We start from the raw sequence: 21,607 nt of genomic DNA on the forward strand, positions 1-21,607 counted from the left end.
ACAGAAGGTCCAAGATGGGACAGAGACACTTACTGTTATCTCTGCTCTTTGAACCTGTCTAAAATGCATTATTAGGTACGAAGTTTAAAGACTCACGAAATATTTCATATTTATTTGCATGGTTTTCTCTTTCCCAGAAACTACTGGAGAGTTCACTGGAAAAAGTCACCCATAAGCAGTTGTAGCTCAGGGTGAGCATCCTTTATCTAAAGTGCTTGGGACAGAAGTGCTTCAGACTTTTGGAATTTTTGCATTTTGGAATATTTGCACAGAACAGGATATCTTGGGGAATGGAACTCTAGACAAAATCCACTTATGTTTCACATACATCTTATACAAGCATCACCTGAAGGAATTTTATTTTGATTCACGTTTTTATACCTAAAGTAATTTTATTTGATATTTTTAGTGCAGCTATATTTTGACTGTGATGTCACGTGACGTCAAGTGTGGAATTTTTCATTTGCAAATCATGTCATTGCTAAAAAAGCTTTGGATTCTAGAGCATTTTGGATTTCAAGTTTTCAGATTAGGGATATTCAACTGGCACTAGTGGGTTAAGAGTGAATCATTTTCAGGTGTTACTGTTTAGATCGAGACTGACTTTCCCCAAGCCTTCTGGAAGGTGATTGGACTGTGCTTTAAAGATGAATGTGCTTCAGCAGGTGAGGCCTAGTCCCTGGGGCGGGGCCTGGCAGGTTCACTTCCCTCCTGGCTCTCTCCTTCTCTCTCTGCTTCCTGATTGCCATGAGGAGAGCAGCTGTCTTCCTCCCAGCCCTTTCTACACACCACTTCTGCACTAGAACCAGGCAGCTATGCACTGAAATCTCTAAAAATTGTGAGGCACAATAAACCTCTCTTCCTTTAATCTGTGGGTGTGGGGTATTTTGTCCCAGTGACGAGGAAAGTGACTAAGGCAGAGGGGAACACAAAGGTCTTGGTGTCTTCCCGTTTCTGCAGCACAGAGACTCCAACTGTGGCTGACTTCAAGCTACAGCAAAAAGTCCCAGAAGGCCAAGTCAGGAAGAGACATGCACAACCAGCTCTTGCAAACCCACACAAGCCAAGGGCTCCTCCACACGACTGGCCCCAAAACATGTACTGACATCATCCGTGCTTCCCCGGTCGCAAGCTTGAGGTGGGCCCTACACACTCACCTCTCTCAAAGGAGTTTTTGATGTCATTGACTTCCACCTGAGATCCTGGCACTCTGAAGATCCCCTGCTGCTGAAGTCCTAAGGAAGAAAGACACAATAAACGCCCTGAGACCTTGACTGTCAGACCACTGGGAGTATCAGTGGCTTACCCTGCCTGTCTCTCCCTCCATCCTTTATATCTGAGTGGTTTCCAAGGCAGGACTCCTGGCAGAAACCCCCAAAAAGGCCTGCCCAGAGCACTCCAGCTGAGCAAACACAGGACACATCTTGCTTTACAGGTCAGGTCTGGGGTGCCCTGCTTGAGCTCGGAGTGGAAGGCTGCAAGATATTTATAAGGGATGATCGAAAAATACAATAAATACTTAAAATTTAAAAACTTACTACAGTGAGGGCAGATGCTACAAATAATGGGAAAGGTATATTCAAAGTGAGGGAGTGTTTTTGCATTTTGAGGGGATTAATGGCAGTGCGCCTTTTCTGTGATAATCCACCCTATTCCTCCAGCATCCCTCACTGATCAAACACGAATGGCAATTTCTATCAAATAAAACCAGGACGGTGCCGGAGCCACCTAATTCACGCTCATTCATGGCACAGTGCTACTTCTGATTCTTCCTCAAGGCCACAACGACAGCCAAAGGCAACGATTTTGAATTGATTCGAGATACTCAGGCAGCCACAACAGGCCAACTAAAGACATGAACGGGGACTTTCAAAGCTGCTTCAGAAAGTGGCAAGAAAGATGGGGTGAAGCGTGCCCAAAGCAGGGAGGCTGGGTCAACAGGAATGAATGGCACCCTCTTGTATTGCAATATATTTTTAAACTTTAAACATTTACAGTATTTTGTGATCACACCCCAGATAGCAACGCCATTCCTTCCCCCACTCAGGAACCCTTTTGAAAAAAGCCAGACTGTGGAGCACATTCCAGCCTGGGAATCAGGGGCTTTGGGGAGGGTTCAATTAGGAAAGGAAAGTGACCTCCATTTTTAAATGTGTTTCCACGCAGACCTCACAGAGGGTGCTGTGATCCTGTGTCCACAGCAAGGGGCTGACAGGGTCCTGCGGGGCTGGAGGATACAGAGGCCTGCCTCGACACAGACGCATCTATCTAATGGGGAGCTCAGAAGCCTGCCCCTCAGTTTTTGTTACCTTAGGAAGTATTTACTCCCAAAAGTCAGCATTCAGTCAAAACCGCAGTTTGTTTAATTGACACCATCCACTTGTTGGCGAAGCGGTCCTGAGCATCCTCCTTAGCGGCTCCCTGGCCTTCCCACCCACTGCTGGCTCTCTCCTCCCTGCCTGGACTACATGGCTGTGTCCATCTGCTGAACGATCCCTTTCTGGAGAGATTGCTTCCCATACTGGTCAAAGCAGCACTTGCCTCCCAGAGCCTTTCAGTGAGTTTCACTGTATCACTGACACCTGTCATTATGTCACAGTCAGCCCCCTGCATCCATGGCTTCCCCCTCGGGGGAGTCAACCCAAGGCACACTGAGCACACTCACAGAGGAAGCCGCGTGTGTACAGACAATTCCAGATGGTCCCTCAGCAGTGTAACAGCTATTCACCTGTCATTTCCACATCTCATGTATTCCAAATCATCTAGCTATAAATTAGGATCCATGGGCTTGACCCTCATGCACTCTGAAGGATCACTTGGTTATTTGCCTGTTTGCCTATCTCCTTGTCCTTTTATTGGTAATGTCAGCCACTCAGGACAGGTGTTGTACCTGCATTATTCAAACCTGAATTCCCATTGTCCAAACAGTGCCTGTTATACACTCAATAAATACATTTTTGGAGGAATGAGTAAGTAGATAAGCATGAATTGTCTTGTGGTGATTAACGAATCCCAGGCACTATTTCCTGCAAGGAGCTTCCAGCCTAATAGTGGTAAGATACTGACTGCTTCTGGGGACAGATGGGGACGAGGAAGAAGCAGAAAGAGTCCTTCCCAGGCCCTCGCTGGACCAGGGTCCTGGCTCTTTCACACCTGCCACTCCCAGGAAGCCTTGCACCACAAACGAGAGGCTCACCTCCTGCAGAACGGCCTGCACCCCCTCTACAGAGCTGAGGACATGGACCCCGGAGCGAGCTTACCGTATAAATTGATGTATCGGATGCAGCTCTCAACAACAAGTGGTATAGCTTGTCCAGAATCCTTAAGAAGAAAAAAATCCTGAGTTTTATTGGGCTTGGCAACCACCATGGTAAAAAGACATTGTAAACACAGATTATGGTGTCAAGCCAGAATATTAGTACCATCAGATAAGTGGGAAAGCGAGCGAGGGAGGGATAATAATCTTAAAGGCACTAAGAATAGGAAGTAGAGGGTCTCCGCTAAACGCGGAAGAAGGCATGGCTCTGATCATGTTAAAGAAATGCTCTGTCTTCCAGGCCAGCAGGCAGGGACCTGGGCTTGGGAGGCTGACGGGCACATCTGGGGCCCGAGAGGGGACCTGTGCTGTGCAGGGTGGCAGTCTGGCTCGCAGATGCTCTGCCTCGCCCTCCCGCTGCCTCCCCTCACTCCCTTCCCCCAGGGCTTGGACACCAAGGCAAGCTCAGGTCGCAGCCCATTCTCGTGGCGCCTGATGCCAGGACTAAACACACCAGGAGCGGGGCAGGCCCGCGTGAACTCTGACTTGAAAAGGGGAAGACTCCTGCCCACGCCGGGACAGCACATGCTTTGCTGACCAGGAAACACCTGGCCAGGGCAGCTTCCTTTTGGATTCCAGGACTGGTTGGCCTTGCTATCATTTCAGACACTTAAGCAGCATAAAATCTGTGTTAAACTTTTTTTGTACTAAGGATTGAACCCAGGACCTTGAGCATGCTAGGCAAGTGCCCTAACACAGAGCTACATCTCCAGCACCCCCAGATGCCCCTTTTCAGAGCTAGGGATTGAGCCCCGGGCCTTCCCATTGAGCTACATCTCTGGCATTTTTTTTTTTTTTAATTTTGAGACAAGGTCTTCCTAAATAGTTAAATTTCCCAGGTGGAATTTGACTTTGTAATCTGCCTGCTTCAGCCTATCGGAATACTGAGATTACAGGCGAGTGCCACCACCCCCTGCTTCTTTTTTTTTCTACAATTTTTTAAATTTTGAGAAACAGTCTCACTAAAGTGCCTAGCCCAGCCTTAAATTCACAATCCTCCTGCCTCAGTCTCCCAAGCAGCTGACATTATAGGAATGTACCATTACACCTGGCTAAACGTTCCTAAAAGGACCAGATTAAATTACTAGCCTCTTCTGCAGGCGAGGGACAACAAGGCATATGTAATATGTGTCCGCAAGCCAGCAAGGATTGGGGGTGCCTTCTACTCAGCCACACCTCACCTGGAAATTCTGCCCGAGCTTCACTGTGGCTAGGGAGAGGAGAGGAGATGGGCCATGGGCAGCAGGCAAAGTCACCTGCTCTGGGCATCAGACCTAAAGACAGGCTCCATCCAGCCACATGGGGCTCATGGGCCTTTCTAATAAATACCTGGTTCCTGGTTCGAGCATTTCTTCTTCCTCTGACAACAAAAAATAAACAGGCGGCAGAGCAGGAGAAAAAAAAGAGATTATGCAGGAGTAAGATCAGTTAGAGGAAGCAGATCCTTCAGAGTCCGTGAACGCTGAAATGCAATGGCGGCCAGCAGAGGTCGTGGGGAGCCTGACGGAGAGCCAGGCCATGGACTGGGCTATCCTGAGTACGGGCCTCACAGACTGTGGAGCTACCCCAGCGGGCTCCCTAGCAGGCCACCTCGCCTCGCCCCGGCACCAGGCCAAGGGGCCTCCAGCAGCTCTTGTCCATGGACGTGGCTGTGTACACTGCCCTGGCCTCATCTCCACCTCTAGCTGCTCCAGAACAAGAGACTGTGGGTCCCCCAGCCGGCAGGACCTCTGAGTAAGCCTGACTGCCCATGGGAAGGAGGGAGGCACAGAATTAGCTAGGGTGAGCCTGGTGTTCTGCTCAGGAAGCCCTGTCCGTGAAAGGTCCACTCTGCACACCCACAGCTGTGAGTGTCCTGTAGGAGGGGCAAACACTCTGCCTACCTCCAAATCCTGCACGGTGTCCTGTGTTGTCCCCCCAATACTGGGTAGCTCTTCCTAGGGCTCCGCTTGGCTTCATTTGCCTGCCTACCCCTGGCCTTCATCAAGCCTGGAGAGCCCCGGTGGGACCTAGAAGCCGGGACAGGCCTGGGTATGGGAGCTCAGAGCACCTTCATGGCCTCAGGGTGAACTGGAGCCTCTGCCTTCACGGAAGGCCACCCAAGTTCGGGGCTGTGCCTGTTACTTTCTGGTGCGCCCAGGTTCTGGGCGGAGAGTTATGTCTCATCTGAGAAGCCTGAGCTGACAGACAGGTAGGTGTTTCTCTTGGCCAGAGCCATCTGTCCTGTTCCTGGTGTCCTGCCCCCTGCAATGCCCTGCTCACTGACCGGTGGGCTAAGCCCACCAAGACCTAGAGCCCAGCAGCCAGCCTGCCGTGTGGACTCGGGCAAGAATCCTGGGCTAAGCAGTGCAAGAGGCAGACTCACACACTGCTCACTGCATGCCACCAGAGCTTGGACACAAGGTGTGTGTGGCCACTGCTGAGTCAGGCAGCAACTCGGGGTGGCAAATCCCAATTCTCATTTTACAAGTAAGAGGGGACTCTCTCCTGCCCCAGAGGTGGCCTCCTGAGCTTTGAAGTGGATCCTTAGAATAAAAATGGGATCTCCTTTTGTCTGAGAGGAGAAAAATATCAAGGTTTTTGTAAGTGGCTCATGCAGGGTGACTCCAGAGTCTTAGAAATTTATAAATCAACTCCAATAATATGTGTCTGTTATGATGAGTTACAGGGTGCTCCCTGGTCCTGCTGAGTCATCAGCACTACGGAGTCCTGTGATTACCATTTCACTGAAATTTAATCCTCCAGCTTTTCATAGGTGGTGTTTTTGTGAATTAGAATATAAAGTTAAATTCTGTCCTCTACAGTTGATGGAGTGAATATATCATGTTGCCTTTCCGTTCCCTGAGAGCTGACAGTCCTTTGGAGGAAAACTGCGGCCTGTGAACTTGTGCTCCTGGGTACCCAGCGCAGGCTGTTGCACTCCTTGGACTGCAGGTGATGCGGGACGGTGTGACCATGCGGAATGCAGCAGTGTCTACAAGCAGGCCGTCTTGGCCCCAGCCACACCACTATCCTCCCTGTGGTCCATCCTCTCCCAAGGCTGCGCACCAACTCTGGCCTGCTGCCCGCTGCTTGGGCGTCCCAGGCCATCCTCTTCCAGGGCCCTTTTCAGGGCCAGGTGACCAGTGGCCCTGCAGTTAGCTCCTCTTGCCCTCTGTGCCTGCAGTGGGTCCTCAAGGCCAAGCTTTGGACAGAGCGCTGAATTCCAAAGATCAAGGCGCCCATTCACATGCAGTCATTGACAGCTGGCACCGAAGACAAAGGCCATGTGAGAGGCTCAAGGAAGACTGGCCAAAGAGCAGTGGCCGCCTGTGACATCTGAAATGAGGAGGCCTCTGGGGGCTGCCACCTCTGCGCAGCCCGAGCTCCCATACTTGCAGACTCTGTGACATGTTGATGGGGAGGAAAGGATGGCTCACTTCACAGTCACACTGTACACAAGACCTCTCTGTTGAGGAATGATGAATTCCACAGAACACTTGATTTTAAAATGTTTCTGCTTAAAGTCGGTTCCTCCCAAGTATCCTGACTGATCACCCCCTCCAAGGCGGGGACACGGTCCCTGTCTCTGGGCCTTCGCTGTTACTGTCCCTTCTGTCGGAGCCTCCTTCTGCCCTGCCCTTCCAGGGATTACACAGTGTCCTTTTAAGTGTCTTCCTAAAGCCCCACAGGCCCCGCTCGGAGCCCGGACTCCTGGAGAACTCGCCCTGGGGGGCAATCGGCTCAGCCTGCCCACACTGCCTGCTTCTCTGCCAGAGACCACCCAGGCTCTGTCCTGTGCTCCTCAAGGGCCAGAGGCAGCAGCTAGCTTGTTTCTCCTGCACACACTGGACCCTTCTGTTCCGGCCTCGGACAAGTGAGAGGAAAGCCTTGTGGGAGGGAAGAGGTAGACAGAGGCTTTTGTGCCATGGCCTGTGTCATACTGGGTGGCAAACCACTCTCTCTGGTTCCTTTCTGTCCCTCTTACCCTGCCTTGGGGGTCCTGCAGCCTAGGAGGCACCCTACGGTACCCCACGGCCAGCGTTCAAACGCTGTTCCTGGTTCCGGCATTCTCCACTTGTGCTCTGCTCTTCTGTTTCTGTTTGCAGTGTTTTCTCTCCCCCACCCACAGGTTCAGACCGTGCTGGGACGCGGGAGGGTCCTGCCTGCCTGTCGCATGCCCGAGGCTGCCCATATATCGTCCCTCCCTGTCCTACAAGTCCTGTGTGAACTGCGTCTGAGGATAGAAGGCAGAGAGAGCTGGAGCAGCGGCAGCTTCTATGACTCCAAAACCACCAGCAACGCCCAAGACTTGTCTTCTGAATGGAACCACTCTACTTCTCCATGATGTGTTTCTCAACTGGCAAGGACTGTCCTGAGCCCTCTGTCCCCGTTAAGAGGGGCTCCCCTTCCTGCAGTCCTCGCCAGCTGCTCTTGCAGCTCGGTCACCGCTTCACTTTATCTTGAGTCATTCTGTGTAGGATAGTTTAGCCTTGTATCCTTCACATCAAAAAAAGGAAATAAAAGCAAGAAACAGAGAGAACTCACCTAGCTGATACACTTTAGTCTTCAGTTTAAGGGGTAAAGGGTAACCCGGAATTCCAAAAGGACCTCCTCAACTCTTCTCCCATCTCCTAAGCCACCAAACAAGAAGCAAAACCAGCAGGACATTTCTCGTGCATCGGCTGGACTGTGTGTTCCTTTTACTGTGTTTATCGACCTAAATGAGGCAGTGACTCACTCATTTAGAAGCCCCAGAGGGGGTGCTCAGGAGGCTTTTGGCTGGAGTCCTCTCAAGAGAGACGGGTCTGAAGTGACACAACGGGAGCCTCTGACTGTCCTCTAGACTCTAGGACTGTGGTCTGGACAGCTCTGGGGCCACTGTGCGGGCATCTCCTCTTCGCTGGGACTTCTTAGCCAGAACCCTGCCCCTAGGCCTGAGAAATACCAGCTTCACTTAGGGGCCAAGGACAGAAGCTGCTCTGCTGGGAAATCTTCACTGGAGCTGGGCACAAGCTGCGGTAAGGGGTGAACTCGGGCCTGGCAGGGGAAGGAGCATCTACTCCGACTGGGCAGGCTGTCTGTCAGCTAGGAAGGGGGGCTGCCATTCCATTGGGTGCGTTCACGGACTCCACGGCTCCCCAGCAAGTACCTTAATGAATGTTTCCATACTGCCGTTAAAGAGTCTATGGCTATACACTGAAAGAGGCCTAGGTCTCCTCATTTTCTGTGGTTTAGGGGGAAGACAGGGGGGCCTAGGGGAAAATGGAACAAAAAAATCAAGAAAGCAACCAACATAAACATACAACTGGGAAAGATGCTCTTGAACCCACACCTGGAAGAAAACAGAAAATGCAAATGGAGGCTCCAGGCACCCAACACGTGGGTCCCCAGTGTTCCATCTGAAGGCCTTAGGATATTTTAAGAGATTTGAATTTACCCACAATGCCACACAGGAGCAACCCTCATGGAACACAAACACATCCTAAATTTTAGAGAGGGGAAAACAGTCCAAGAAATCATGAGACCCCAATCCGAAGCTGTCATCCTAAAAAGCTGACCAGATGGAGCAGGAGCAGGAGAGTGAGGCACTCAGCTCCCTACGAAAGCAAGAGACTTTCAAAAGTGACAAGAAGGGCTAATTTTCATCATGTTTGGCTTAGACTCCTCACCAAGCCTCAGCTGTCAGTGCAGTTGGCCTCTCATGTCCCTAACGGCTCTTTGTATTTCAGATGCACTTGACTCATCTTTCCTTTACTGGTCTGGGAAGCAGCCAATCACTGGTCTCATTCCAGAGATGAAGACATGCATGCTGAGGCAGGCTTCAGCTTCTTTGGGGCCCCAGGTAACTCAGCATGGTGACAACATTTTACTCCTTAGTCAAGTGCACTTTTGGTAAAACACTTTGAAATCCATTTTCATAACATCATGCCATAGTATGTCTCCATTTTACAGAGGCAGAAACCAAGGCATAGAAAGAGGACTGGCAGAGCCAGATCCTAGACCCAGACCTTTCCAGCTCTGAGCTCAAGGTTTTTCCTACCAGGTCTCAGTCATGGAGCCTTAGGGCACTTTGTCATTTCCAGCCAAGGACACATCTCCCTTGTTAATCCTTGGCATGGGCTTCAGCTGAAAGTGTCTTGCTTTACTTTAGGATCTCTACTCCCTGTGCTCTGTTCTTGACCACAGGGAGGGGAAAAGACACCACAGTTTTCCAGGAACAGCGAAACAGCCACAAACACTCGCCCCACTTCCAGAACTGCTCACATGCATATTCCTGTGTTGGCCCAATTGCTCATGTCAACAACCAGAATGACTTGAATCAATGCTGCCAGATTTCCTGGACAAAGAGCTTTTTGAGGTTGGGAGGAGGCCCCTACCTGAGAGGCAATTCATTTTCTAATGGCTTGGTTCAAAATTTGAGAAGAAATATGTGGGAACTCAGCTAGGGTCAGGTGATGGCCACACATGACAAGCAGAGGCTGGTTCCCCCAAGTGTCTACTGATTTCTGTGAACGGGCACGATGTCTTACGGACAGCATAGCCACAAAATCAGTGGGGTTCAGGCTGCCTTTCCTGAGGGTGCATGCCTATCTCCTTTAGCAGCCCAGCCATCCAGGAAACTGTACAATTCCTCGGTGTCTGAGAACTGAGCAAATGCTGTGGCTCCAGGATATGCATGGACAGGGACATGGCGGAGTCCGAAGAGCATGCTACCCAAACACTGGGCCCAAAACAATGGCACAGACAAACCAAACTTCTGAAAAGAAGCAACAGGCAAATTATTTCAAGCCCATCTTGGATCTATGTTAATTTGGTTAGCTAAGTCCATGTCATTTCTTTTTCAAAAATAACTCATTGTTTAAGGATATGTGTTTGCAGGGAGGGGTGAGGTTTCTTCCAATGGATTTGTTTTGGAATTTCCAAATGCAAAAGAGAACACCAAAATCAGGACCATGAGGCCACAGGTTTTAAGGCTGGGAACCAGAAATAACTCAAGGATGGCAAAACTGTCGGTCTGTTTTCATGGTGTTTTGGTTCCCAGATCACTTCCTGATCTCACACTGTAGAACCTCCTGAAAGCCCCTGGGAAGAGGGCAAGAGTTATTAAACTCATCTCACACACAAAGCAAGTACACCCGCGTGAGATGAGGAAACTCGCCCAAGGTCACACAAATAAAATCGTATTGAGGCTAGGGGTGGACGCGGCTTGTCTACACCAGGCTCCAGTGTGAGCGTGAAACTGAAAAATGATTTGGAACAACCAGCAGTAGCGCTGAATTATCTACTGAATTCTCACAGCCAGCAAGAGTGGAGACATGGTATGGACACAGGACGCCCAGTATAAAAAAAACCAAAACTCTAGGTGTCCAGCCAGAGGGTTTCTTAAAAGAAGTCCTGAAATTTGCAAAATGGAGCAAAAAGGAAAACAGGATGTTTCCCCATTTTTCCTGCCCAAGCCAGGAAGCAAAGGACTGGTCGGGTTCCAGTGGGTTTCTCTCCCTGCGTGTGAAGTCTCTGACAGGGAAACGTAGCTATCCCAACTGTGCATGACATCGAATCTGTATCCACTTACTGAAGTGCTGGGTGGGGCAGGAAGTGGGGAGCAGGGGGACAGCTCAGCCAAGGGAAGTGGGGCAGCCTAAGCCTTCCGTCTCGTCTGCTGCTCAGTTGCAGAGCAAAAGGGAAAGAAAAAGAGAGAAAGGCAGGGAAAACAGAACAGAGGAAGCCACAGAGAGGAAGAAAGAGAAACCAGAGACCAAAGTCCCCTTTCTGCCTTTCCACCGGCTGAAAATTAACATACACTGGCAACACAGCAGTAGGCCTCGGAGTCATTCCATGTCAAAAGGATGTGATTAAGAATTCCCCATAATTTAAAAAAATTTCCTAGACAACCAGTAGACGTGGGTGTTGATATCCAAAATGGGGCGGCACTGAAGTTTGATGGTGACGGGGCTCCTGGAGCCTCTGGGTGGGGGAGCGTACCACGCTGCATCTGTTTAGACATAACATCAAGTGTTTCTCCTCTAATCCGGACCACAGGAGCGTGCCAATCAGAGTTAGGGTAGCCAGACTTTCTCGGAACCATAATAATTAGCACCTTACATCTGCACCTTGCTCTGACATTCACAGTTTAAGTGCATCAACTCATATCTGGCCAGCTGAAGTTACAGGGTTACTGTCACTTTGGGTTAACATAAAGTTCTTAAGTGTGAGAAAACATACTGTAGCTCATGTGCAAACACTAGTTCACCTTACTGCACAAGCACAAGAGCAACTTGGCTAAGGGGATCTTCTCAAATGCCCATTCCAATGATACTGGCCATGCTGTGGCCTACGAAAACAGAGCTATGTTTCACCTTAAAGATGAATTTTAGCATCATTTACACAGTGCCTTGAGTTCCAAACATTAATGAACGTGGAGCTGAGGAGAGGAGACTTTCGCTTTACTAACAAAGTTGCCTTTGACCTTGGCCAGGGTCAGAGGGCGCCACTTAGGTCTGCAGTGCAGGCTGGGATGTCTAAGTGGGAGGTCTAATAATCTGAGTTTGGATTTTACAGACCCAAGGTCAGAAAGGGTGTGGAAGATCTCAGAGGGCTTTATTTAAAAAAATAAATAAAATAAACCAAAAGCTCCTCAGCTTTCTCCAAGGAAGGAGCCTATGGCTAGCCAAGGGTTTGATCCCCTTCTCCCTTTCTGCCTTCTGCTGGAAAATTCAGTCTCTTGCATGAGTCCTAGGAATTAGGAGGAAATAAAAAAATGACTCAATTCATTTCTCATGTGCTTCACTATTTGCAGAGTCTGGTGTAAAATATGGCTTGGGTCATTTGGGGACATTAACAACATCCTCTTGCCAGAATGGAGTATTAACACACGTACTTCTAAGAAGTTCTTCGAAAGGAACTCTGCACATCTGGTGCCCTGTGCGTGGGAAGGTGCTGGCCTGGCATGGCTCGGCCTCCTGCCCCCACAGCCTGGGCCAGGGTAACAGGTGCTTAGGCTACACTCAGGGAAGGCCCTGTGCTCCTCAGGCCTCGCCTGCCTTCTGCCTCCCTGAGGAGAAGGAGGGTTCAGGGTTCACCACAGCTCTTGCCAAGTAGAACAACTTTCTAGGATTCTGGGCCACTGGGAAGAATTTGTGGTTAAGGAAAAAATAGCATCCGGTGCCTGAGCCCAGAAAGTCAAGCAGAGTAGCTCTCAGCGTCACACATGGAGGCACAGTGACCCAGGCCGACTCACTATGGTAGCAAGGTAGTTCTTGCTGGGGGCTCAGGAAGGGATGGCTCTAAGGGGTGGCCCTGGCCTCCATAGCTGCTCACGGAGCTAAGCTCTGAAGGACACGCAGGCCAGCCCAGCTGCTGAGTGGCGAAGTGTGCAGTGGCTCTGGTCTGCTCAGAGAAAAGCACAAAGGGTCACACGGAACAAGCTGGCCAGAAAGCGGGAGTTGCCATGGGTTACTCTTTCCATAGCCCATGGTGGCCAACCTGTGCAGAGGACACGGGGCCTGGGCACATGGCTGCAGTGTGCACATGCAGAGAACCAGCCACCCCAGAAGCCTGGGAACGAGAGGCAGGGCGGGCCTGCCCCAGTCACACACTGACGAGAAGAACAAACAGCCACCTGACAGCCTCTGGCCTTCATGGCTGCCCCAGCCTCCTGGAAGGGCTCAGCGTCCCACCCCAGGGGCAGCACCAGGGGAAAAGGCCCTGCTGTCCTCCTCGGCTCCACGGCACTCCCACCCCACCTGGAGGCCACGGCCTGACCATCCAGGACCGGACAGTGACAGTGGCAGGGCCTGTGCTTCCCTCCCAACCTTGAGCCCCACCCCCAGTTCCCACGAGCCACACCGCACAGCATCCTGCTGCAGCTCAGGCAGCCAGGTTAAAACCAGACACAATTCCTCAGCTCTCACCTGGTGGTGCCACATTCTGCTCTTTCCCCTGGGGAGAAAACACAAAGAGTACATACTGACGTTTAATTGGCTTTTTAAAAAATCAGAGAACATTCATCTTTTCTTAAAAATAAAACAGTGAAAAATCCCGGGGACCCAATGACCTTTGCGTTCTAACCTCCTGCCTGTGGCTACTGCTAACCCACTGTCCCTGTGGCTGTGTAGACCAGGGATGGTGAACCTTTCAGAGCTTTCGGTGACAACAAACAGCCCACCGTGGCACGCATGCCGCAGGGTCACCTCCCCTGGTCTAGATGCTTTGTGTGAACAGAATGACCCGACGCAGGGTCGCTGCATCTCGCCCTTCATTTAGCAGGGAGCTTCTGACACTCACCTGCCAAGCACAAGTTGAACACACTGGGTCGGGGACAGACCGCATGGCCCTTGTCCTGTCCTTCACCACCAACTGCCTCTAGATGTCTGACCCTGGACCGTGCCCCAGAGCTACTCCCTGACACCTCAGTACCGGCGTCCCCACCCAGACAGCTGTTCAAGGGACTGATGATCCCTGAAAACTCTCCTTCCTTCCTTCACACGGTGACCTACTTTGCTATGTCCGCTGTTATCTGCAGCCTGAAACACCTTCCTTGGACTTGGGCTTCCTCTTCCGCTATAACCCATCCTGTCTGTACTCACCAATCAAAGAAATGTTTTAAGCTGGAACCCCCATCATCGCATTCCCTTGCTTGCAACCCTCTGGTGACCTCTTGTAATTCACAGAATAAAACTCAAGACTCGCTCTCTCTATGCCCTTTGAGACAGCAGTGGCCCTTTGAACTCTCCCCCATCTACTTGGACGACTTCTCCTTTGAGCATGAGACTCCAGACACAGATGCCCTCCACACAGTCCTCCAGTTGGCCTGGTAGGCCATCTCGCTGCACCCATGTATGGCTGGCTCCTCCTCGCTTGATGGGTCTGCACTGAAAAGCTGGGTCCAGAGAACAGCCTCTTCTGAATATCACTTCACATGCCCCCTTTCTCTAACTTCTCTCCACACATTGCTCATCATGAATATTTTTCTTTCATATTTTTGTCTATTGCTAGTCTATCATCACTAAAGAACACTACATTTTACAAGAGAAAGAAGCTCATCTGCTTCTAAAGCTGCTGTAATACCAGTCTTGGAAGGTGTTCAGCACAAAGTAAGTGCTCAATATATTTGTTGAATGAATGAATGAATGAATGAATGAATGAAGCCTTTAAGAGGTTTTGTGCCAGATGATTATAATAGACCATAAGTAGATGATGCACTTAGTGTGATATGTGCCATGGGACACTTGCACACAGGGTGCCATCCCTGTAACAACAGAGGAGCAGAGACTAGGATAGGTGGAGTGACTTTCCTGAGATCTTGCTAAATCAGTTTGGATTCCAGGCCACTCTGTCTGATTACCAATCAGAGCTTTGCTTGAGGGACCTGGTTCCGCCCACAAACAAACACAGGGTGAGGGAAAAACAGAGATGTGTGGTGCCTCAAGCTCAGTGACTCCCTGCAGGTGGCATGTGGTTTTTGACAGCTTCCCTCCCTTCTCAGCTTCAGAGACAGACACCTTAGAAGACAGCTCCCTGGGCAGGGTGGGGTGCTTGGAATGAAGGAAGACATTAAGTGGTATATTTTCCTTTTCCTATTCAAACTATACTGGAAATGCAGAGCTCTTAATCTGAGTGTTATTTAACTCATTTTCCGTCTTCAGATCTCAATGTCCTTACCTGTATTATCAGTCTGGTGCATTACAGGTGCTTATATTCCTGGATCTTACATACCAAATATCAGCAATATTTATTTCTTGCGATTGTGATTTCTAAAAATGTTCCCTGCCATTTCCCAAGACCTCTGGAAGGATGAGATCTACCCCTAGTTGAGAACCTTTAAAACAATGCTGTCCAACACAAATGCAAACTGTGTTTGCACAATACAAAGAGCAAAGAGAAACAGATGACATTACTTTAAGCATCTATTCAGCCCTATATGTAAACGATATTATTTGCATATATAGCAACACAAAGTAAACAAGATATTTTAGGTTATGCTTTGTGTGGCCTATCTCTTCTGGTATTTGTCTTGCACATTTCAAACTCAGTTGACACGTCAGATGTTCAACAGTCAAACGTGATTAGTGGCCTCCATAAAGGACGGGGCTGCTTTAGATCCTACAGTCCTGTCCGGCATGAATAAGAGACTTTGGAAAGAAAATCAGACCACATTGGATGGGGAGAGAGAGGAGGGAAGGAGTGGACTGCACCACGGGTTCTGATCAGAACCGAGTCACACATCATTCTGATTCCTGCCTGAGGCCACCAGCAGTCACAAGGGTAACTGCAGTGGGTTGGATCAGAGCCAAAGATCAAAGCATCAGGAGAAAAGTTAGGTAAAACAGGCAAATGTCTTGCGCTTAATTACCTTGTGTGACTGGGGTCTGTAACAAATTCCTCCCAGACACCAGCTGGAGTTAAATTTTATGCAGACACCCCCTCTGTTGGAGCGGAGAGCATCCCCTGAAGTGGTCCTCCACCAACAGTCTGCGATTGTTCCGAAAAAGCAGGGCGGGAAATAACTGCACAGCTCCCCTCAGGCCCGCAGCCTGACAGAGGGCACTGGCTGCTCCCCCAGCCTCCAAGTGCCCGACTCTCTCTGCACCCACTGTGGTCGGGCCCACCTGATAGCCCTTCTGACTCAGGACATTCTCCTGCCAGCACAAACGCTGCTCTTGGTGCCTGTATTCTCCTTCCCGGTATTTCTGCTGGCTGGCATCTTCTCAGCCTTTGCTCTGAGCTCTCTGATTACTCGGCTGAAATCAGGTCTCTGCTCCATCCATACAACTTCACTGTAGTCTGGCTCACATTCATCCCCCACGGCACCCACCACAGTGATAACCCCTACTCGGGGCCGTGCACACACCGCGTAACAATGCTTTGGTGAACGGAGGACATGCACACAGCGGTACTCCCACAGGACTCTAGTGAGGCTGAAATCACCCCCAAGTGACACGGCAGCCATCCTAAGGGCACGGTAGTACAATTCTTTTCTCATGTTTGTGGTGATGCAGTGAACACACACTTCTGGACCGCTGATCCAAGGCACTTGGCAGTAAGTGACTGTGCTATCCTGCCTTTGTTTAGCGTATCGTCCGTTTGCTTGTGAGCACAGAAGTTGGCTGTGAAATAGGATGATGTGCTGGCAGCTGCCTCACACAGCTGGTGCTGGCTGTGTGTCTTGACGGCATCATTGTCTCTTGCATATGAATTGTGCTGCTTTTTCCTCGTGGCTATCATGTGTGTCTACGTCCATGTACACGCATGCATGTGCACACGTCAACATCCTAGGTGTGCCGTAGGCCAGACCATCCAGGTTTGTGGAAGTGCACTCCGTGATGTCTGCGGGATGATGAACTCCCATCTCTGAGAGGTTGTCCCTGGCATTAGGAGAGGGCCGGCCACAGTTGTTGACCAAGCTCTCTCTTCCTCATGAGGACAGGGACTTTGTCTCTGTCCTCCTGAAGGCCATTCACGTGTGCTTTAGGTAGGTGGGCAAGCAGGCCCAAGGAGGGGAGAAGGGAATGGAGTTTAAGGTTTGTGGCCTGGAGGCCATGCTCGGGGAAGCCTTTCCTCCGGCAGAGAGTCTAACACATTAGCCCTCAGCTTTGCATCCATGTTCTAACCCTTAAGAATGTATTCCCAATATACTTAGGAATATTGTATCTCAACTTCTGACAATAGAAATCAAAAATTTCCCTGCCTTTAAGCATCTGAGAACTGTTGGAATTTTATACTTGGCACTGCAGTCTTATTCTAGAAGGTCAGACTGTCTGGTCCCCGTGGACATTTTGTTCAATGATGGGCTGTTAAATTTTGGCCTGAGAAGGTTATGTTCCATCCCTTTAATAGACAATGCATGAGTCACCCTCAAGGGGCTTCAGTAAATTGAAAAACCACCTGAATCCTGGAGCTTACAAAATACCCCACCCAGAGCAATAAAAGGTCACAGATATAAACCCCAGGGTATAATAAATAGAATTAACTGGCCAATACAAGGACATAGCCACAGCCACGGGCAGATGAGGGTGTGTGCTCTCTTTCCTAAGATGTGTAAATAGCACCACTCATAATAAGAAATGCCAATTTTCTGGGCACCTAGAAGCCTTTTTACTTGGGGGTCTATCATTTTCAAACATTCACTTGAAATTAAAGGTGACCCAGAAGACCTTGTGCTTTCTCTAACTTGTGTTTCTTTGAGGCATTCTGTCAAATGAGTATTTTAGAAAAACTGAGGCATTAGACATAATCTTTTATTTCATTAAAGAAAAAAGCCAGTGTCTTTTTTAGCCAAATATTCCTTCAGCCCCCATAATTCTTGCCTGGTTTTTAAATTTCTATTCATTTATCCCCATACAAAAGAGCTCTCAGATGACATAAAAGAGTCATCGATGCAGTTGTAACTATAATCTGGCCCTCCTCTTAGGAAAGCATTTTACACGGGAAATACTTCACAGAGTCAACAACTGGGATCTCTTCTTACTAAAAAGTTTTTGCATGTCAAAAGAAATCTCCAACAGAGTGAAAAGAAAACCCACAAATTGGTAAAATATTTTATCCAACTGTCCCTTACACAAAGGACTTCTATTAGAACATAGACTATTTAAAAATCAGACCCCCAAAATTCAAAGACCCAATCCAAAAATGGGCATCTGAGATGAATACACACTTCTCAGATGAAGAAACACAAATGGCAAATAAATACATGAAAAGGGGGCTGGAGGTTTAGCTCAGCTGCTTAAGTACCTGCCCGGCAAGAGTGAGGTCGTGAGTTTGACCTCCAGGACAAACACACACACACACACACACACACACACACACATTTTCATATATATGTTCAGCATCAGTGGTCATTAGAGAAATGCAAATTAAAACAATGCTGAGATTCCAACTCACTCTAGAAAGAATGCCCAAGGTAAAGAAATCAACCAATAACAAATGCTGGAGGGGCTGTGGGGAAAAAGAAACTCTTTTTCACTGTTGGTGGGAATGTAGGCTGGTGCAACCACTGTGGAAATCAGTGTGGAGCTTGGTCAGAAAGCTAGGATTAGAGGTTCCATTTGACTCAGCTATTCTGCTTCTGGGCATTGTCTCAGAAGAATTGAAAGCATCATACCATAGTGATATATGTGCACCCATGTTTATAGTAGCACAGTTTGTAATAGCCAGATCTTGGAAATAACCCAAATATCCATCAACTGAGGAATGGATAAAAAATAAGTGGTATTTTTATACAAGGGATTACTACTCAGCTATAAAAAAAAGGACTGCATTGAGTGTTTTACAGGTAAATGGATGTGACTTGAGACATACTCATAAGTAAAATAAATCAGACTCACATACGTAAATGCCGTATTGTCTCCCTAATATAAGAAACTAAAAGAGCAAGTAAGATCCAAAATCTACAATAAGTACTGTAGAAGAGTAACGAACTACTCAAAGGGGAAAAGTGACTGGGATAGAGGAAAGGAGGAACGAAGGGAGAGAAAAGAAAAAGAATGAATTGTGTATACAGACAGAGACAGCTAAGATGACTGTCCTAATTCTATTAGTTCTTGGAAAAGAACAGTTAATACTCATATGATCAGATCAGCTTTGCATATCTGTATCTGGTAATCCAAGCAACTATTTTGAAGATAACAATATGCAACACAACAACGATTGTTAAATTCCTATCATCATGTTTTGAAAGTCTATATTGTAATTGTTTTGGGTTTGTGGGGGGTTTTTTGGGTCTCTTTTGCTTTTTGTTTTTTTCTGCTTTTTTGTGTTTTAAATAAAAAAAAAAAAAAAAAAAAAAAAACAAGAAAAACAGAAAAGAAAAGCAGTTTACAAAACGGAAGAGTCCCAGGGCTCAGGTCTGGGTGATTCATGATTGGACGCTCAGAAGAGTGAATTCAGTTTGATCCTGAGCCCTCTTTGGGCTGCTAGATGTTCGCACGCCCCTTTACGCCCCGTGAGTGAGAATTTGATCACAGAAGTCAAATCCTTCTGGTAGCAAAGTACCTCCATTCCCGTGTCCTAAAACTCCCTTATCGTGTAATAATGAATGGAGATTTAGTCCAATTTATTTAGCTTCAGTTTCTTCCAGTCATTTTGGTGTATATAATAACTTTAGTGTATAATAATCTAATAAAACTCATAAATGGTGACAAATATGCCACACTAATGCAAGATGTTGACACAAAGAAAACTGAGTATATAGCATACAGGAAGCTGGTGTTGTCTGTAAATCTACAATTAAAAGTTCGTTTAAGAAACTGCTCTAGAGTTAACCAGCCAAGTGACCTAGGACAGGCCTCCCACTGCCAGTTTGCTGGAGACAGAATTAAAGAGACTCCAGCTGGCTCTCTGCTGCTTTTCCCTGCTGCCCGGTTACGTTCTCCCAGATCTTTGTTGCTAATCAGCTTCAGTCTCTAGAGCACATCTCAAAGCAAGATGTGCTTGAAGGCTCAATAAATCCGGAGGATTAAATGGACCAGGAGTTACACCAACCTAAGCGACCTTTATTATCTTTATTACAATAAGGTCATTTACCCAAATATAGTAACAAAAGGTTCCGGCTGATAGCGCTCAGAGAGAAACCTGAGAGACGCTTTCTTCTGCCAGTCCAAGGACTCATTTTCTGTAAGAACACCTCGTTTTCAAAATGCAGAGAATCTGATTCTAGTACTATAAGTAGAGAACTCATAGGCTCCTTTCCATAAAGGACTCACGAGCAGCAGCCCAGCGTCCCGGCTGCGAACACCAGCCCCCTCAGCGCTCGCCCCAGAATCTGCTCCCTCACACCCCGTTTGCACCCCTTCCAGGCTTCTGTCTCTCCCTTTTCCTGTGCTTTTTGCTATTTTCTCCCCTCCTTGTGACCTACGTCCCACACTGAAAATGTCAGAACTGTTAGAATTTGGAAAGCGAGATGAGGAAAAGGGCCACCAAGTCTTCCTCAGCTCTACCTCGGTGACCAGCGAGTCCGACGACTGCATCCCTCCGTGCACAGTCACTGCCCACATCACCCCATGACAGGGAAAGACCCAGGTGGCTTGGGGCTGAGAAGAAGGGGATGATTACAGAGCGGCACAGGGAATGCTGAAGGTGGCGGCTGAGTTGACTGTCCTGAGCGCAGTGGCGGTCACACATGCAGACAGAGCAAGCTGGGTGAGCTTTTAAGGGCCCAGATGTGTCCCACCAGGCTACGGCACAGTCAGGGAGGGCGGGGAGTGGGTGGCGTGTGATTCCAACACCCCCGGAAGCCTCCGGCGCCTGTAACCCTCGCCTCCAGGATCTCAGCCCACAGTGCTCAGTGAAGTGAGTCAGACCCAGGAAGTTAGTTACCTGACTTCTCTCAAATGAGAAATATGGAATGCAAATACGTTAAGTAAAATAAAGGTGAGATAGTAGAAAATGAGACACACTTTTGGAGATGGGGAGAGGGAATTGAAGCTAGAGCAGGAACATAGGGATGGAGGAAAGCAAATCAAAAAGGTCATCACATGACATGTACAAATCCCCCAAAACAAATGTAAATATAATGTATCACAAACATAGTTCAATAAAAAAAAATTTAAGGGATTAAACCTTGCCTTCCATGTTCACTGATCAGACGTTCCAAGAGCATGCTGGCATTTGCTGCAGGGCATGATGCCAAGCTCTAGGACCTGGGTTGCCATGCTCTACATCATGGCACCCCTCTTCACTTGGCCATGTGCCCTCCCACTTGACCTAAGCAAAGCCAATGGCTCCTCCAGCCTCCAGCCTCCAGCCGGGGCCCTCTGTACCCCGGCTGTACCCAGCCATCTTCCCAGTGTGCCCAGCCTGCCCAGTGGGTCCAGGACCAGCCTCACTGCGCCAAGTGCTCATTGTCTCGAGCTTAAACTATAGCAGCTCCAGGGCTTCGACAAGACGGGTGGAGGGAGCGCTTGGAGCCCCACCCTCCCACTCACCTTCGCCCAGCGTCTGCTTGAGTAGGTCATGCTTGGCCTGGAGCTTGGTGATGAGATTACTGCCATTCACATACTCTTTAAATTTCTGTAAGATACAAGGCACAGGAAGTCATACGTGGCAGGGCCAAGTGGTGGGTGCTGCACCTCTGGAATGACTACCGGGACAGAAAGACCACAGGGAGATCAGGTCAACCTCAGCACAGGGACAAGGAGGCCTCATGGCACTTGCTCCTCAATCCGACAAGCAGCTGCTCAGTACTGGGGGCTCCGGGCCTGGCAGATGAGCTCTGGAGACACAAAGGAAGCCCACAGAACAGGAGCCATAATGGCCATTTTTGTCAGGTAAGGGCTGTGGGCCACAAAGCAAAAGGCGCTCTTGGTCATCAAG

The 21,607-nt window shown here is 48.8% G+C and overlaps 1 protein-coding gene across 7 annotated transcripts in view; it reads right to left on the bottom strand.

The window, feature by feature from the left end:
• The window catches only part of Srgap3 (SLIT-ROBO Rho GTPase activating protein 3), a 241,766-nt gene that overhangs the window by 40,760 nt on the left and 179,399 nt on the right, over positions 1 to 21,607 (bottom strand). For 2 of the 7 annotated variants that reach the window (XM_013146331.3, XM_023562584.2), the window contains exons 10-15: positions 21,220 to 21,304; positions 13,210 to 13,237; positions 10,872 to 10,958; positions 4,646 to 4,676; positions 3,261 to 3,321; positions 1,158 to 1,235 (exon numbers count right to left, since the gene is read on the bottom strand). In XM_013146331.3, the coding sequence (XP_013001785.1) occupies positions 1,158 to 1,235; positions 3,261 to 3,321; positions 4,646 to 4,676; positions 10,872 to 10,958; positions 13,210 to 13,237; positions 21,220 to 21,304 (370 nt within the window). Of the gene's footprint in view, positions 1 to 62; positions 992 to 1,157; positions 1,236 to 3,260; positions 3,322 to 4,645; positions 4,677 to 8,447; positions 8,551 to 10,871; positions 10,959 to 13,209; positions 13,238 to 21,219; positions 21,305 to 21,607 lie in introns of those variants that run through there. The other 5 variants (XM_063225193.1, XM_003464092.5, XM_003464091.5 and 2 more) reach the window with 5 other exon arrangements.

The sequence above is a fragment of the Cavia porcellus genome, unplaced genomic scaffold (assembly GCF_034190915.1).
Source record: "Cavia porcellus strain 051 isolate PalLab524CR breed Dunkin Hartley unplaced genomic scaffold, mCavPor4.1 scaffold_15, whole genome shotgun sequence".
Classification (NCBI taxonomy): Eukaryota; Metazoa; Chordata; class Mammalia; order Rodentia; family Caviidae; genus Cavia; species Cavia porcellus.